Genomic DNA, 18,662 nt, shown 5'->3' with positions numbered 1-18,662 from the left:
GGAAACATGATATTGGGAAACAGAATGTGAAATTGTCTTTTCTTTTTGCTTTTAAATTTAAGCCAAGAGAAACAAGTTTGAATTCCATTCACCAAGGATTATTATTATAATAAGCATGGAATGTGAGAAATACTTCCTGAATACAAGTATCAGTAAAAGGAATGCATATGATGTCATATTGGATTATGAATGTAAAAGGACTGATACTCTGTCACAAGTTAACCTGTTGAATATTTAGTGCTATTCTGTTCATGTCCTTGGAATTAAGACAAAAAGCATTTCTGCAAAAATGTGGATGGAGCAGTGAGTCAATCATGTACTGCTTTGTCCTTAGCAAATTATATAGCTCCAGTTGTTGTAGATGGGAGTGGTTGTTGCTCAGGAACTAAAGTTACTGCCAGTTTCCCCTGTACAGAAAAAGTAGTTTGGCATGTCTCAGAGTAGCAAGTAAGATTTAACCTATTATTTGCTGTTATAGTTAATCTACTAGATTCCTGTGCCATTAAACCAACAGAAACCAGAAATGTTTTTCTATCAACAAGCAGGAATGAGTCAGGCACACAAATGGGTGGCTTCATCACATGTCACTGAGATTGAACAGCTCTTCCAGATCTCAGAACAGTGTGTTGAGTGTATATAGCCCTTCCTGCACACAGCCTTTTGCACAGCATCTCAGTTTTGTTTTTATGCTCTGCTGAACGAATGTGAAAAGAAATGTTGTTCGTATCAGTTTTTTTTTAAACTTTTGTGTGCTGTTCCAGTGTTTTTCATCATCTTTTGCCTAATAAATAAATAAAATGATAGTGTGTACTTGTTTTTGTGTAATAAAAATGTCCCAGGCAGTCAGGGTTTCTTGCCTGCCTGTTGTACGGGAGAAATATCCAGAACTTTGACACCCACTCCAAATGCTAATTTAGGATCCAACCATAACCAGGCTGATTGTACACATAATTTATGTATTTGGATTTATTTACTGCCGTTTTGGAGGAATTCACCAAAGGCATAGACATAGGCAACAGACAATTACAGCAGTGAATACATTTAAAAAATAGTACACTTATGGCTTAGTGTGCTACTCACAAAGATCCAAACAATATGGGACACTCAGTTTCTTTTCAGTCCAAGGCCCACAACTCTGGAATGCTCTTCCAAGCTCTCTCTCTGACTTCAAACCTCTCTAACCACTTTTAAAGCTGACCTTAAAGCATTCCTTTTCACCAACGCTTTTTGTTAATGCCTCTCTCTACTTTTGGAAGCTCTCTCCTTTCTGAGTCCTGATTCTTGCAGAGCCCCCCCCCCCTCCTCTTTTTTTGTTTTATAGTTTACTCCCTCCTTTCATCGCTTCTCTCCAGTTTGTTTGTTTTTTCCTCCTTTTCTCTGTTCTCTCTGGTTCTTAGCTGTAATTTTAGATTGTAAGCCGCCCTGAAGGATCCCGAAGGGTGGGATAGGAAATATAAAATAAACATGGAAACTTGGAGGACGGATTATTTCAAAATTTGTACAGTTGTCTTCCTGGTTAGATAAAACTAAAAATCTGATGACAAACAACAAAATAATAAGTACATAAGTAATGCCACACTGGGAAAAGACCAAGGGTCCATCGAGCCCAGCATCCTGTCCATGACAGCGGCCATTCCTTGTCATCAAGCAGATGAATCCATTACGAGTGGGTTGTGTCCATCAACCAGCAGGGGGAGATAGAGAGCACTGAAAAACCATAGTGCCTCATGGCCAGCTAGCTCCATCTGCCTCTTCAGTATTCTCTATCTCCCTAGCAGGGTGGTTGCAGCTTGTTCAAGCTCCTTCAGAAAATCTGCCTGGGGTGGCTCCAGTGCTTTTGCCAGTTGTAGCAGAGGTGTTGTGGCTGATGGTGCCCACTTTAAAGGCAAATAGGTTAGCCCTTTCCCTGCCTTACCCGGCCCCCAATGTGGAAGTAGACAAATAGGCAAGCCCTGTCCCTGTCTTTGCCCACGCTGTGGATGCAGGCACATAGGTTCGCCCTTTCCCTGCCTTTCCCACGCTACTGATCCTCCGGATTTGGAAATTTGCCTCTAACTGTTGCCTGAAACTTTCCTCACAGCGTTAAAAAAAAAAAAAAAAAAGAGGTTTTCTTCTGATTGTGCCGCGTGACCGGAGCTCGGAGACTCGGTCTGGTGAGGTAAGAGCATTTTGTAGCTCCTCCGGGGAGGGCCCGCGTTTGGGACGATTTTGGCGCGAATCCACCATTTTGAATTTCCGCCGCTTTCGGCTGATGGCTGCTGTGAAAGTTAAGCACTGTTCCGATTGTGGCAAGCGCAAATCTGCAGCGGGGCTCTGTAAGGCATGCTTTTCAGACGGTAGAGCCGGCCTGAGCATGGCGAGCGATGTTCCTTCCCGCTCCGTGGAGCTGGCAGCGGGCGCCATTTTGGAACAGCATGGCGCGACCCCCGCTGAGGCGGAGGGGTTTGAGCCTGGAGGGGCGCCTCGTGTGGAGGCTGATAAAAGAGCTGTTTGCCCTGGACTGGAACCGGGAGGCCAGGGTGAGCCATTTTCCCCTGAATTTGTTTTATTGCTGCATAATGCATACCTGTTAAAAAGAGCTCTTCCGCAGGGGTCCCCTGCAGCCCTGCTTTCTGTATCCCCTCCAGTGGAGTCTGGCCTTGGATTACCGTCAGGCGCGTTTTCCCCTGACAGATGGCCGCAAGACAAGCGCAGAAGGGTGGATTCCCCTTCAGAGAGTGCCCCCCCCCCCCTCCCCGTGGTCAGAATGTGAGGACTCTGAGGTGTTCTGGCAGGCCTTCGTGGTCTGGAGAGCCAGAAGAAGGTGCAGGATTGCCACTGGATCCAGATGATCTTTCCGCGGTGAGGTTTTCCACTGTGATGAGCTGCCAGCGCTTATTACTGATGCCTTGCAGGTCCTCTCTATAGAAGACCCTGGGAGTACTGAGACCTCCTCCGGTAATCTGAGGATGGCAAGTACTAAGAAGCCTGCTCGAGCCTTTCCTTTGCATGACTCCATCCAAGAGCTTATCACGGCTCAATGGGCTGACCCCGAGGGGCCTTTGAAAGTCGCCAGGGCTATGGGGCAATTATACCCTCCAAGTGAGGAGCATTTGGCGCGCCTAGCAGTGCCTAAAGTGGATGCCCTAGTCATCGCTATGACAAAGAAAACTACCCTCCCACTGGAAGGACCGTCGCCTGGAGGCAGCTGTGAAACGGTCCATTGAAATTTCAGGCCTATCCTTACGGGCGTCTGCATGCAGCTGCTACGCTACCCGAGCCTGCCTCGCTTGGTTGCAACAGGCAGTGGAACAGCCCGGAGATGGAGCGGAGCCCCTTGCGGAGGTGACACCGCGGATGGAGTCGGCCTTGTCATTTTTGGCTGATGCCCTTTATGATCTGGTCAGAGCTTTGGCTAAACAGATGGCTGTAGCGGTGGCGGCTCACCGACTTCTGTGGCTACGGCATTGGGCAGCTGACATGGCCTCTAAGCAAAGGTTGGTGAAGTTGCCCTTTCAAGGCCTTCTCCTGTTTGGTGAGGAGTTGGAGAAAATTGTGAAAGGTCTGGGGGATGCCAAACCCCAGCGCTTACCCGAGGATAGGCCGCGGCCTTCTTCCAAGGGTCAGGCGGTTCCCTCCTCTTACAGACCTCACTTCCGTGAAGCTAGAAGGTACCGCCTGAGGCGTTCTGCTGGGTTCACTTCACGTGCCCGTTTTCAGCAGAGGAACTCCTTTCGCTCGGACAAACGTTCCGCAGCAGCAGGCTCAAAACCTGGAGTTCAAGGGCGACCCTCTCAATGATGGTGCGCTGGCCCCCTCCTCGATTCCTGTGATAAGAGGACGACTTTCCCTCTTTCTCGAGGAGTGGGCCATGATTACCTCAGATCAGTGGGTCTTGGACCTGATCAGAGAAGGCTACAGAACAGAATTCAATGCCCCGATAAGAGATGTGTTTGTGGAGTCCCGATGCAGTTCCTACCGCCAAACGGGCAGCGGTAGAGGAGACCTTGCAAGGCTTGAATCACATTGGGGCGGTTTCCCCCGTGCCTCCCGCCGAATGCGGCTCTGGCCGTTACTCCATTTACTTCGTGGTGCCGTGAAAAGGAGGGTCTTTTCGGCCTATCCTAGACTTAAAACAAGTCAACAAGTCTCTGAACGTGCGGCATTTTCACATGGAAACCCTGCGCTCCGTCATAGCTGCGGTACAGCCAGGAGAGTTTCTCACGTCTCTGGACCTGAAAGAAGCTTACTTGCACATACCAATTTGGTCCCTGCACCAGAGGTTTCTGCGTTTTGCGGTGATGGGAAAACATTTCCAGTTTTGGGCCTTGCCTTTTGGCCTTGTCACAGCTCCCCGAACCTTTTCCAAGGTAATGGTGGTAGTAGCTGCTTTTCTCAGGCGAGAGGCTATCCGATTCACCCGTACCTAGACGACTGGCTCATCAGAGCAGACTCTGCAGAAGAGACTTATCAGGTTACAGCCAGAGTGGTCTCAGTACTGCAATCTCTGGGCTGGGTTGTCAATGTAGCCAAAGTCACCTGACCCCTTCTCAATCTCTAGAATATTTGGGGGTCCGGTTCGACACAGCCTTGGGGATGGTCTTCCTACCCGAGCAAAGGTGGTGCAAGCTTCAGAACCAGGTCCGTCTGCTCCTGATGATGCCTCGCCCGCGAGCTTGGGACATTGTCCAGCTGTTGGGGTCGATGACGGCCACTTTGGAAGTGGTGCCATGGGCGAGAGCGCACCTGAGACCTCTGCAGTGTTCCCTGCTTCAGCGATGGTCTCCAATATCTCAGGATTATCAATGCAGACTCACGTGGCTCCCTGCGGCCCGGCTCAGTATGGAGTGGTGGCTCTCAGACAGCATGTTACGGTGAGGAATGCCGTTAGCGCTCCCCGATTGGTGCCTGGTGGTAACAGATGCCAGCCTGAAGGGCTGGGTGCACATTGCCAGGGAAGGCATGCCCAGGGTCTTTGGACACCCGAGGAGTCGGAGTGGTCCATCAATCGCTTGGAGTTGAAAGCGATTTTCCAGGCGCTTCTGGCCTTTCAATTGACCCTGGAAGGATTGGCTGTCAAAGTTCTGTCGGATAACATGACAGCAGTGGCCTACATAAATCGCCAAGGAGGCACTCAGTGCATAGCAGTAGCAGCGCAGGCCGCGCAGATTTGCCACTGGGCCAAGCTTCATCTGCAGTTTCTGTCAGCAGCTCATATTGCAGGTAAGAGCAACGTGCAAGCCGATTATCTGAGCAGGAATCAGATCGACCCAGCGGAGTGGGAACTTGCAGACAAAGTATTCCTGCAGATATGTGCCAAATGGGGAAAGCCTGTAATGGATTTTATGGCGTCAAGCACAAATGCCAAAGTCCCGTGCTTCTACAGCAGACGGAGAGATCCTCGCTCGGCAGGGTTGGATGCCTTGGCTCAACCCTGGCCTCAGGGCCTCCTGTATGTGTTCCCTCCATGGCCCTTGATAGAGCGAGTACTCCTGCGGATTCGACTCCACCAAGGAGAGGTGGTTCTCATTTCCATGGATTGGCCCAGGAGTCCGTGGTATGCGGACCTCCGGTGGATGCTGGTAGAGGATCCCCTGCCGTTACCTCTGGTACCGAACCTGTTGTCACAGGGCCCGGTGACCATGGAGGACACCTGCTGCTTTGGTCTTATGGCATGGCTATTGAGAGGCGCAATTGAGAGACAAGGGATATTCCAGTAAAGTCATTTCCACTCTCCTACAGGAATGCAAGCGTTCCATTTCCGGGCCTTATGCCAGGATTTGGCACTAATTTGAGGCTTGGTGTGCTTCTAAAGCAATTACACCCATGCGGGCTTCTGTCTCGCCAGTACTTGACTTTTTGCAGGATGGTTTACAAAAAGGCTTGGCCTATAATTCCCTGCGTGTTCAAGTGGCAGCCTTAGCATGTTTTCGAGGGAAGGTCGCTGGCCTCTCTCTGGCTGCTTGCCCAGATGTGACACGGTTTCTTAGAGGGGTGCTTCGGCTCCATCCTCCCTTGCGGGCTCCATGTCCGGCCTGGAACCTGGGGTTAGTTTTAAAGGCCCTTCAGTGTTCACCCTTTGAGCCGCTTAGGCGAGCTTCGGAGAAGGATGTGACCTTAAAGACGGTCTTTTTTGGTGGCCGTGAATTCGGCGAGACGGGTATCTGAGCTCCAGGCGCTGTCCTGTCGAGACCCATTTCTGCAATTCTCAGAGTCTGGAGTAATGGTACGTACGGTGCCTTCCTTCATGCCTAAGATGGTTTCAGCGTTTCACCTAAACCAGCCTATTTTCCTGCCCTCCTTTTCTAAAGAGGAGTTTCTTGAAGCCTATGGGCAGTTGCACCTTCTGGATGTGCGAAGGGCTCTGTTGCAATATCTGCGCATGTCAAATGCCTTCAGGACCTCTGACCATCTTTTTGTTCTTTTGTCAGGTCCGCGCAGAGGGTCTCCAGCATCTAAGGCCACTATAGCCCGTTGGCTCAAAGAAGCTATCTTTTCAGCATATCTGCTATCTGGCCGGCCTCCGCCTGAAGCCTTTAAGGCACATTCCACAAGAGCGATTTCCTCTTCTTGGGCTGAAACTGGAGCACTCTCTCTTCAAGAGATATGTAGTGCAGCTACTTGGGCTTCTAAGCTCTCGTTTGCCCGACATTACAGGCTGGATGTGGCTGCCAGGAGAGATGCGCATTTTGGAGCACAAGTGCTAGCGCGTGGTGTGGCTTGTTCCCACCCTGTCTAGGGATTGCTTTGATACATCCTACTCGTAATGGATTCATCTGCTTGATGACAAGGAAGGGAAAATTAGGTTCTTACCTTGGTAATTTTCTTTCCTTTAGTCATAGCAGATGAGTCCATGAGCCCTCCCTCTGTGGTTCATTATGTGATTCATGTTAGTTTTATGTTCAGTTTTTCCTGTAGATATGTTCCCTCATTGGGAGAAGTTGGAAAACAGTCTTCAGGATTTCTGTTCAGTTACAGGAGGATGAGTTCATTCCCTCCAGGAGGATGAGTCCATTCCCTCCTTTGACTTATAGCTCCAGTTTTGGGGCGTTCATCCGCTGTGAGGAAAGTTCATGTTGTTATGCTTTGCGATGTAACACTGCTTTGGAAGCTTCAAATACTGAAGAGGCAGATGGAGCTAGCTGGCCATGAGGCACTATGGTTTTTCAGTGCTCTCTATCTCCCCCTGCTGGTTGATGGACACAACCCACTCGTAATGGATTCATCTGCTATGACTAAAGGAAAGAAAATTACCAAGGTAAGAACCTAATTTTCCCTTTCTCCAAGCTGAAGAGCCTTAGCCATTTCAACCTTTCCTCATAGGGAAATTGTCCCATCCCCTTTATCATTTTTGTCACCCTTCTCTTTACCTTTTCTAATTCCACTTTATCTTTTATGAAATGCGGTGACCAGAATTGCACACAGTATTCAAGGTGCGGTTGCACCATGGAGTGATACAAAGGCATTATAACATCCTTGTTTTTATTTTCCATTCTTTTCCTAATAATACCTAACATCCTATTTGCTTTTTTGCTTTCGCAGCACACTGAGCAAAGGGTTTCAAAACATCATCAGCGATGACTTCTAGATCCTTTTTTTGTTTGGTGACTCCTAATGCAGAACCTTGCATCACATAGCTATAGTTCGGGTTCCTCTTTCCCACATGCATCTCTTTGCACTTGCTCACATTAAATGTCATCTGCCATTTGGATGCCATGTCTACACAATTTGCTCATCTGCATTCCGTTTTCGGTAGCTGCTACCGTCATCGGAAAAAAGTCTTTAGTGCATGCCAGGGTTTACTACTTGCTCGTTAATGGCTCATTAAGTTTAGTGCATCTGGCCCCCAGTCTTGTAAGGTCGTCTTGCAATTTTTCACAATCCTCTTGCGATTTAACAACTTTGAATAACTTTGTATTGTCAGCAAATGTAATTACCTCACTAGTTATTACCAACTCTAGATCATTTATAGATATGTTAAAAAGCAGTGTTCCCAGCACTGACCCCTGGGGAACCCCACTATCTACCCTTCTCCATTGAGAATACTGACCATTTAACCCTACTGTCTGTTTTCTATCCTTTAACCAGTTTTTAATCCACAATGGAACACTACCTCCTATCCCATGACTTTCCAATTTCCTCTGGAGTCTTTCATGAGATACTTTGTCAAATGCCTTTTGAAAATCCAGATACACAGTATCTACCGGCTCACCTTTATTAATGTTTGTTCTCCCCTTCAAAGCAATGTAGTTGATCAGTGAGATTTCCCTTCACTAAATTCATGTTGGCTTTGTTGCATTAATCCATGCTTATGTATAAGCTCTGTAATTTTGTTCTTTATAATAGTCTCTACCATTTTGCCCGGCACCGATGTCTGGCTCACCGGTCTGTAATTTCCCAAATCACCTCTGGAACCTTTTTTAAAAATCGGAGTTACATTGGTCACCCTCCAATCTTCTGGTACCACGCTTGTTTTTAAAGATAAATTACATATTACTAACAATAGTTCTGCAACTTCATTTTTCAATTCTATCAATACTCTGGGATGTATACCATCTGGTCCTGGTGATTTGCTTCTCTTCAATTTGTCAAATTGCCCCATTACATCTTTCAGGTTTACAGAGATTTGATTGTTTCTCTGACTCGTCAGCACTGAATACCATTTCTGGCACTGGTTCTCTCACATCTTCCTCGGTGATAAGTGAAGCAAAGAATTCATTTAATCTGTCCGCTATGGCCTTGACTTAGCTGAGTGCCCTTTTTACCCCTTGGTCATCTAGCAGTTTGATTCTTTTGCTGGCTTCTTGCTTTTAATATACCTAAAAAAGTTTTTACTATGCGTTTTTTTTGCCTCCAACGCAATTTTCTTTTCAAAGTCTCTCTTTGCCACCCTCATCTACTATGTTACTTATCAGTTCTTTCCATTTGACTTGCCATTTTTTATGCTCTTTCCTATTATTTTCAGTTGGATCCTTCTTCCATGTTCTGAAGGATTTTCTTTTAGCTCTAATAGCTTCCTTCACCTTACTTTTTATCAATAACAGCTGTCGTTTGGACTTCCTTCCTCCTTTTTTAATACATGGAATATATTTGGCCTGGGCTTCTAGGATGGTATTTTTGAACATCATCCACGCCTGATATAGATTTTTGACTTTTGCAGCTGCTCATCTTTTTTTTTTTTTTCCACCATTCTTCTCATTTTATCATAGTCTCCTTTTTGAAAGTTATATGCTAATGTATTAGATTTCCTTTGTGTACTTACTCCAGGGCTTGTATCAAATCTGATCATGTTATGATCACAGTTATCAAATGCCCCAGCACCATTACGTCCTGCACCAGATCATTCGCTCCACTAAGGACTAGGTCTAGAACTGTTCCTCCTCTTGTTGGTTCCTGTACCAGCTGCTCCATAAAGCAGTCCTTGATTCCTTCAAGGAATTTCACCTCTCTAGCATGCACTGATGTTACATTTATCCAGTCAGTATCGGGGTAATTGAAATCACCCATTATTATCATGTCCCCCAGTTTGTTAGCCTCCCTAATTTCTGATACCATTTCTACACCTGTCTCTTCATCCTGGCCAGGTAGGCGGTAGTATACTCCTGTCACTATCCTGTTCCCCTTTACACATGGAATTTCAATCCATAGGAATTATAAGATGTTTCATTCATGTCCTTTATAATTTGTAGTCGATTCAAGGCCCTCCTTAATATACAATGCTGCCCCTGCACCAATTCGATCAACTCTGTCACTGCGATATAATGTGTATCCTGGTATGACAGTGTCCCACTGGTTATCTTCCTTCCACCATGTCTCAGAAATGTCTATTATATCTATTTTTTCATTTAATACAATATATTTTAACTCTTCCATTTTATTTCTTAATGTGGCTTACATCAAACCGTAGAGGCAAGCGCCAATCCGGTAAATAGAATTCAACAGCTTACAACATCTGAGGCAACATGGTTTTACCAAACTAAAATCATGTCAAACAAATCTGATTGATTTCTTTGACTGTGTGACCAAAGAACTGGATCAAGGGCACAAGCTAGATTTGGTCTATTTGGACTTCAGCAAAGCCTTTGACACAGTTCCTCACAAGTGGCTCGTGAACAAATTAAATGGGCTGAAGTTGGGACCAAAGTGGTGAACTGGATTTACTGGTTTACTGACATTAGAGGGTGGTAGAGAATGGAATTCACTAGGAGGAAAGGAAGGTGAGCAGCAGAGTGCCCCAAGGATTGGTACTGGTGCCAAGTCTATTCAACTTATTTGTGAGTGACATTGCCAAAGAGTTAGAAGGGAAGGTTTCCCTTTTTGCAGATGGCATGAAGATTTGCAACAGAGAGAGTGGACAACATGAAAAGTCGCTTTTGAGCGACTGTCGGCCTTTCCCCAGTTCCTAGTTTAAAAGCTGCTCTATCTCCTTTTTAAATGCTGATGCCAGCAGCCTGATCCCACCCTGGTTAAGGTGGAGTCTATTCTTTCAGAATAGGTTCCCTGTTCCCCAGAATATTGCCCAGTACCTAAGAAATCTAAAACCCTTCTCCCTGCACCATGGTCTCATCCACGCATTGACAGTCCAGAGCTCTGCCTGTCTCTTGGGCCTTGCGCGTGGAATGGGGAGCTTTTCTGAAAATGCTACCCTAGAGGATCTGGATTTCAGCTTTCTACCTAAGAGCTTAAATTTGGTTTCCAGAACCACCCTCCCACATTTTCCTGTAATTAAAACTAATGAAAATTTAATTAAAACACTAATGAAAACACTCCTCTTGTTATCCTAATTAGAATAATGACTGTAAATAAAGAGCTTTGCTAGGGGTGGGTGGGAGCTGTGGAGGGCGTGAGAATGAAGACTGGTCCTGCTGTTCCTGCTAGAGGCTATCTGTTAATGCTGTGGTACAAAGTTCAAATTTTAAAACTATGGGTAATAGGGTATAGAGACTAGTTGATAAAGTTTGCTTTTTCTTTTTTTTATTCTGCCTATCAGTAACCTACAATTCCTCCTTTAATACCCAATCTTTTTGTTCCCAAAGCACAGAGCAAAATAATGTTCTGTTACCAGAGAAATGTCCTCTTCTCTCAGAACTTCTAAGTATGCCATTAAATGTTAATCTTTAAGAGGAGTTCTTGATTTACATTTGACATGCTTCATATCATTCTTGAGAAAAGTTGTTCGGTCATAAGTACTACAAAAAGTGAAATATACTTCAGTGCAAGTCTACTTAGGTTAGGATATAAAGCACTGGAAACAGAGTAAAAAGTAAGCAGGTTATTATTGTGAAATGCTGACTTCAACCAGCTTGACTTCGAATATCAATAAGTTCCATCTGAAGAAAATCTGGAGCACTATCAACTTTGACCAAGAAATAATTTCCAAAAATATTCATGTTGGCAGCATTCTTCCTGAAATCCATAACATTTCATTGAATTCTTCAGTCAGTTTAATAATCATATGTATATTCTTTTCATGATTAATTGTACAAGTGGGTCTCATAGTTAGTATTGGGAAATGAACTGATTTTTTATTACCCATACAGTTTTTTAACAGTTCTAATTTATTTATGAAAGCAGAAATGTGCATTATTTTATTCACCAACTGGTCCCTCCCTTGACTTTTAGGTCAGCCAAGTACTTGATTATGCCTACCAAAAAAAGGCCAAGTCACTGAGCCGTATGTCATCCTCCAGAAATGAAATATCTTTCCTTTTTTCTTCCATGAAAGATACAATTTTATCTTTCAGGGACTAGAATCTTGCAAATCTTGCTGCTCTACTAAGTAGATCACATCGCTGAAGTCAGCATCATGCGCCTGAAAGAAAAGCATTGAAATTGTTTTATATATTATATAGTACGGTCTATCCAGTCTGCCCAACAAGATAAACTCATATGCAAATGTGTTTTGTTTACCTGTAATTGTTACAGCTTTTGTGAGGATATTTTATAAAGACACATAGGTGCCTATGTTATCTTTATAAAAGAGTCACAAAATAGACATCTGTTTGGACTTGCAGCTTCAGTGGTCATAAAATTACCTTCCGCAGTGTAAGTTGTTCCCCCCCCCCCCCCCCCCCCCCCACACTTCTTGTAGAATATGTGGCTCTGGCATCCTGATTCCTGTTTTTTTTTTTTTCTTTTGCTGTTCACAGGCACATGATGTGCGCACCAATGAAGTGGTGGCCATCAAGAAAATGTCATATAGTGGGAAGCAATCCAATGAGGTTTGTGCAATTTAATTGTAAAACAAAAGTCATCATTTTACTTCTTGTTTATTTCCACTCATAATAATGGCATATTAATTGTAGTTATAGTATAAATATGAGAAAATCATGATAGCCAAATCTGTGGTAATACATCCACTCAGTCCACAGTTTGATGATTTGTTTTTGATCTGAAAATGCAACTTTTAATTTTTGAGGTTCTGTTGATATTAGGGAAGCTACAACTGCTTTCACTAATGATATGTGAGAGTTCCAACAGGGCACTCAAGTTATGTAATGCTAGTTTTTAGATGTTTGTTAATACATGGCATAACTGTAAAGAAGAGAGTAAGGGAACTTCCTTAGCTGGATATATTGTACTTCTGAGGACTGACCAGTTCTAAATGTATATAGTGCTATTTTTCTGTTATAAATAGTGGATGTATGTTAATTGCGGTGAATGCTGTGATTAACATGTTATTTATTAGTCATGATTTAAAAAAAAATGTATATATATACACACACACACACACACACACAATTAATTGTGCTGCATCTTGTCCTGTCTGTGCCTCTCTCTTTCATTCTTAACTCCTTGTTGTGATCTGATATCTCTCTCCATCTCTCCCCCCCCCCCCCCCCCCCCCCCCCCCCCCCCGGGATATCTTAAGCTGGATTTCTGTTCTTCCCTGGCAATGACAGCAATGCTCAGATTCTGCCTCTGGTGTGCTCTGAAGCTTTCCCTCTAACCCGTCCCCCCTCCTTCTGATGTCACTTCCTGGTTTTGCATAGGTGGGACAGATCAGATGGAAAGCTGCAGAGCAGGCTTCAGGAGTGTATGTTCATTGCTGTAAGGGACCAATAGGACATTAACTTTAAGGTAGACCAGCAAGGGAGATTGATGGGGATGCCAGATCCTAGACAGAGGGGAGGGGAGTGGAGTGAGATATGCTGGACCGTGCTTCAGGAGGAGAGAGGGAGGGGGAGAGAGATTTGCTGGACAATGTGAAAGAGGAATGGAGAGATTGGACTGGAGGGAGTGAGGGGGGAAGAAAGAAAGGTAATGGACAATGGGGGTGGAGGGCAGGGATGGAGAGCTGCTGAACAATGGGAGGGAGGAAAGAAAGAGAGGGAGAGATGTTTGGACCCAGGGAGGGGGGGCAGAGGGGAAAAAGAGAAAGAGATAATGGACCTGTGGGTGGAGGGGAGGGAGGAAGTGAAGACCTGTGGGCAGGAGGGAGAGATCAGTCTTTTATGGTTAAATATTTTCTTATTCAGTCAACAACCAATTCAATATACATGGTAGCTATTACTTAGTTAGTACAATAGTACAAAGACAGACAAATGATGATCAAAAGATCAGTTTTCTGTTTCATCCCCCCCCCCCTCCTCCACCACCCCACACATACACCTGTCTTCCCCTATGCAACAAGTGTGCTAAAATACACATCAAAGAATATCACAAATCCCGGTGGTGGTCAGTCAACATCCTAGCAGTTCCCCCTAACCAATGTGCTCTCAACCACGAAAAACAGCAGCCACACCAAGGGTGTTCAGTAATCAAATCAAATACTAACTTCTTGACCACTAGTATCCCCGCTTCGGGGTTCAATGCAGTGTACAAAATAGATAATAAAGTACAAAATTAATTCAAATAATAAACATTAAAAAAATTATACTAGTCATTAACATTTTTAGGAAATAAAAAGGTTTTCACCTTATTCCTAAAAGTAGCATAGTTATATTCAGTTCTAATATGAGAAGGAAGAGAATTCCACATTGATACTCCCAATACTGATAATATGGAATGTACTATTTCAAAAACCTGCCATTTTATAAAAAGGTGGGCATAAAATCAATTGATCTCGAAGACGCAGAGAATGTCCAATAATGTGAAGTAAGTTTAATCAGTAGTTCTGAAGTGGACCCATATAAAATTTGAAAAATTAAACAAATTGCTTTAAACTTAATCTCATTAACAGGGAGCTAATGTAATTTCCCAATGTATGGTATAATACTGCTATATCTGTTAAGTTTAAAAATTAGTCTTACTTCTGTGTTCTGTATCAGCTGCAATTTTTTAAGACTAAAAGGAAAACCCCCCCCCCAAAAAACCAGGCCATTACAATAATCTAAATGAGGTGGTATAAGCATTTGAACTAACAGAACATGAGCATGTTGGTCAAAGAGAGGCCTAACTAAACATAACTGCCTCTTCCTTGTCATCAAGCAGATGAAGCCATTACATATGGGTTATGTCCATCAACCAGCAGGGGAGATAGAGAGCACTCAAACTTTCACAGTGCCCTCTTGGCCAGCTAGCTCCACTGCCTCTTCAGTATTCTCTATCTCCCTTAGCAGGGTGGCTGCAGCTTGTTCGAGCTCCAGAAAAATCTGCCGGGAGGTGGTTCCTGGCTTGCCAGTTGTTAACCGGGGTGTTGGAGGCTATAGCAGCCTCACTTTAAAGACACATAGGTTAGCCCTTTCCCTGCCTTACCCATACCTCTGTGGATGTGGACATATTGCTTTGCTTTCCCTGTCCTTACCCACCAACAGTGGATGCAGGCATATAGGTTCGCCCTTTCCCTGCCTTTCCCACTCATCTGAGCCTCCGGAGTCTTCAATACCTCTGCTTTCCTCACAGCTAAAAAAAAAAAAAAAGTCGCGTCGCGTTTTTAAACGCAGAGACGCTGGAACAGAGGTTTTTGACCTGATTTTCAGCAGGATCGTAGTTGTACACTAGATCCTTTGAGGTAAGAGTGTTTTCCAACTCCTCCGGGGTGGGCCCGTGATCGGGGCGATTTTGGCGTGAAACCGCCATTTTGGATTTTACCGCCGTTTTTCGGCGATGGCTGCGGACAATGTAAAGCGCTGTTCCACTTGTGGCAAGCGCAAATCAGCAGCAGGGCTCTGTAAATCGTGCTGTATTGGCGTAGGAGCCGGCCCGAGCATGGCGAGCGATGTTTCTTCCCGCTCTGAGCTGGCAGCGGGCGCCATTTTGCTTACACCGCATGGCGCGGCCTCCGTGGACACGGAGAGACCTGAGCCGGGTGGGGCACCTCGAGATGAGGTTATTTCAGGAGTGGCTAGCACCGGACAGGATTTGGGTGCCCAGGGTGAGATTTTCTCCCCGGATTTTGTGCTTTTGCTGCATAAAGCATACATGATGAAAAGAGCCCTTCCTCAAGGGTCGCCTGAGGCTCCTCTGATTGCCCCCCCGATGGATTCTGGCCTGGGACTGCCCAGTGAGGCTTTTTTCCCGGATGCTTGGCCTAAAGATAAGCGCAGAAGGGTTAATTCCCCTTCAGATTGTGGTGCACCTTTTTCCCCCCCGTGGTCGGGGTGTGAGGATTCGGAGAACTCTGACAGACGTTCTTGGTCTGAGGAACCAGAGTCAGGTGCGGATTTACCACAGGGTCTGGATGATCCCTCCGCGGTGAGGATTTTCCACCGTGATGAGCTGCCAGCGCTTATTTCAGATACCCTGCAGGCCCTCTCGATTGAAGATCCTGACAGTGGCATGGCCTCCTCGGGTAATCCCAGGATGGCTAGTACCAAGAAAGCTGCTCGGGCCTTCCCTTTGCATGACTCCATCCTAGAGCTTGTTTCGGCTCAGTGGGCTGACCCCGAGGGACCTTTGAGAGTTTCCAGGGCTATGGGGCAGTTATACCCTCTGCGTGAGGGACATATGGCTCATTTTCAAATGCCTACAGTGGATGCCCTAGTCACTGCGGTGACAAAGAGAACTACCCTCCCTGTTGAAGGAGGTGTTGCCCTGAAGGATGTTCAAGACCGTAGGCTGGAAACAGCGTTGAAACGGTCCTTTGAAATTGCAGGTCTCACTGTTCGGGCGTCTGCATGCAGCTGTTATGCTGTGAGAGCCTGCCTAGCTTGGCTGCAACAGGCAGTGGCTCAGCCCGGAGATGGAGCGGAACCCTTCTTGGATGTGGCTCCGCGGATGGAGGTGGCCTTGTCCTTTCTGGCTGATGCCCTTTATGACCTTGTCAGAGCTTCGGCTAAACAAATGGCAGTAGCAGTGGCGGCTCGCTGTCGTCTGTGGCTACGACACTGGGCAGCGGACATGGCCTCTAAGCAAAGGTTGGTGAAGTTGCCTTTTCAAGGACTTCTCCTATTTGGTGAGGAGTTAGAGAAAATTGTGAAAGGCCTGGGTGATCCAAAACCCTAGCGCTTGCCCGAAGATAGGCAGAGGCCTTCCTCTAAGGGCCAGGCGGTCCACTCCTCGTACAGACCTCGCTTCCGTGAAGCTAGAAGGTACCGCCCGGGGCGTTCTGCTGGGTTCACTTCACGTGCCCGTGGTCAGCAGAGGAACTCCTTTCGCTCGGACAAGCGTTCCGCTGCCGGTGGCTCAAGACCAGGAGTTCAGGGGCGACCCTCTCAATGATGGTGCGCCGGCCCTCTCCTCGATGCCTGTCATCGGAGGACGGCTTTCCCTCTTTCTCGAGGAGTGGGCCAAGATTTCCTCAGATCAGTGGGTTCTGGACCTGATCAGAGATGGATACAGGATAGAATTCAACGCCCCAGTAAGAGACGTGTTTGTGGAGTCCCGATGCAGTTCTGCCGTCAAACGGGCGGCGGTGGAGGAGACTTTACAAGGTCTGATTCAGTTAGGGGCAGTGAACCCCGGTGCCTCCCGCCGAGCAAGGCTGCGGCCGATACTCCATCTACTTTGTGGTGCCGCGAAAAGGTGGGTCCTTTCACCCTATTTTGGACTTAAAAGAAGTGAACAAGTCCCTGAGAGTGCGGCATTTCCACATGGAATCCCTGCGCTCCGTCATTGCGGCGGTTCAGCCAGGAGAGTTTCTCACATTTCTAGACCTGAAAGAAGCTTACTTGCATATACCGATTTGGCCCCCGCACCAGAAGTTTCTGAGGTTTGCGGTGTTGGGAAAACATTTCCAGTTCAGGGCCTTGCCTTTTGGCCTCGCCACAGCTCCCCGAACCTTTTCGAAGGTAATGGTGGTAGTAGCTGCTTTTCTCAGGCGAGAAGGTATCAGGGTTCACCCGTACCTAGACGACTGGCTCACCAGAGCAGACTCTGCAACAGAGAGCTTACAAGCTACAGCCAGAATGGTCTCAGTACTGCAATCTCTAGGCTGGGTTGTCAATATGGCCAAAAGTCACCTGTCCCCTTCACAATCTCTAGAGTTTTTGGGGGCCAGGTTCGACACAGTCTCGGGCTATGTGTTCCTACCCGAGCTAAGGCGGTGCAAGCTTCAGAATCAGGTCCGTCTGCTCCTGAGGATGCCCCGCCCGCGAGCTTGGGACATTGTCCAGCTGCTGGGATCGATGACAGCCATGATGGAAGTGGTACCCTGGGCGAGAGCGCACCTGAGACCTCTACAGTATTCCCTACTCTGGAGATGGTCTCCTATTTCTCAGGATTACCAATGCAGACTTACTTGGCTCCCTGCGGCCCGTCTCAGCATGGAGTGGTGGCTCTCGGACAGCATGCTGCGGCGAGGAATTCCGCTGACGCTCCCCGTTTGGTGCCTAGTGGTAACAGATGCCAGCCTGAAGGGCTGGGGCGCACTCTGCAAGGGGAAGCATGCCCAGGGTCTATGGACACCCGAGGAGTCGGAGTGGTCCATCAACCGCCTAGAGTTGAAAGCGGTGTTTCAGGCGCTTCTGGCCTTTCAAGTGACCCTGGAAGGATTGGCTGTCAGAGTGATGTCGGACAACACGACAACGGTGGCCTATATAAATCGACAAGGCGGAACAAGGTGCAGAGCACTAGCCACGCAGGCCGAACTGATTTGCCACTGGGCTGAGCTGCATCTTCAGTGTCTGTCGGCAGCTCATATTGCAGGTCAGAGCAATGTGCAGGCCGATTTTCTGAGCAGGGATCAGATCGATCCAGCAGAATGGAATCTGGCAGACGAAGTATTCCTGCAGATCTGTGCCAAATGGGGCAAGCCCGTGATGGATCTAATGGCGACAAGTGCCAATACCAAAGTCTCGTGCTTCTTCAGCAGACGGAGAGATCTTCGCTCGGCGGGGTTGGATGCCTTGGCTCAACCCTGGCCTCCGGGTCTACTTTATGTGTTTCCCCCATGGCCCTTGATAGGGCGCCTGCTCTTGCGGATTCAGCTGCACCCAGGAGAAGTGGTCCTCATCGCCCCGGATTGGCCAAGGAGACCTTGGTATGCAGACCTCCGACAGATGCTCCTGGAGGCTCCTGTGCCGTTACCTCTGGTACCGAACCTGTTGACTCAGGGACCGGTAGCCATGGAGGACGCCGGCCGCTTTGGTCTTACGGCATGGCTATTGAGAGGGCGCAATTGAGGGATAAAGGTTATTCCAATAAAGTTATTTCCACTCTCCTGCAAGCCCGCAAGCGGTCCACTTCCGTGGCTTATGCCAGGATTTGGGGCCTGTTTGAGTCTTGGTGTGCTTCCAGAGCCATTGTTCCAATGCGGGCTCCTGTCTCGCCGATTCTGGACTTTTTGCAGGAAGGTGTACAAA

General features: G+C 46.8%; 1 protein-coding gene across 1 annotated transcript in view; it reads left to right on the top strand.

Annotated features, from left to right (window-relative positions):
* Window positions 1-18,662, top strand: part of TAOK1 (TAO kinase 1) — a 247,468-nt gene that overhangs the window by 80,025 nt on the left and 148,781 nt on the right. Inside the window, exon 3 of the mRNA XM_030185736.1 lies at window positions 12,129-12,200. Within this exon, the coding sequence (XP_030041596.1) occupies window positions 12,129-12,200 (72 nt within the window). The remainder of the gene's footprint in view (window positions 1-12,128; window positions 12,201-18,662) is intronic.

The sequence above is a fragment of the Microcaecilia unicolor genome, chromosome 13 (assembly GCF_901765095.1).
Source record: "Microcaecilia unicolor chromosome 13, aMicUni1.1, whole genome shotgun sequence".
NCBI lineage: Eukaryota > Metazoa > Chordata > Amphibia > Gymnophiona > Siphonopidae > Microcaecilia > Microcaecilia unicolor.
The sequence above is the reverse complement of the archived record's forward strand: the minus strand, read 5'-3'. Positions and strand labels throughout refer to the sequence as shown.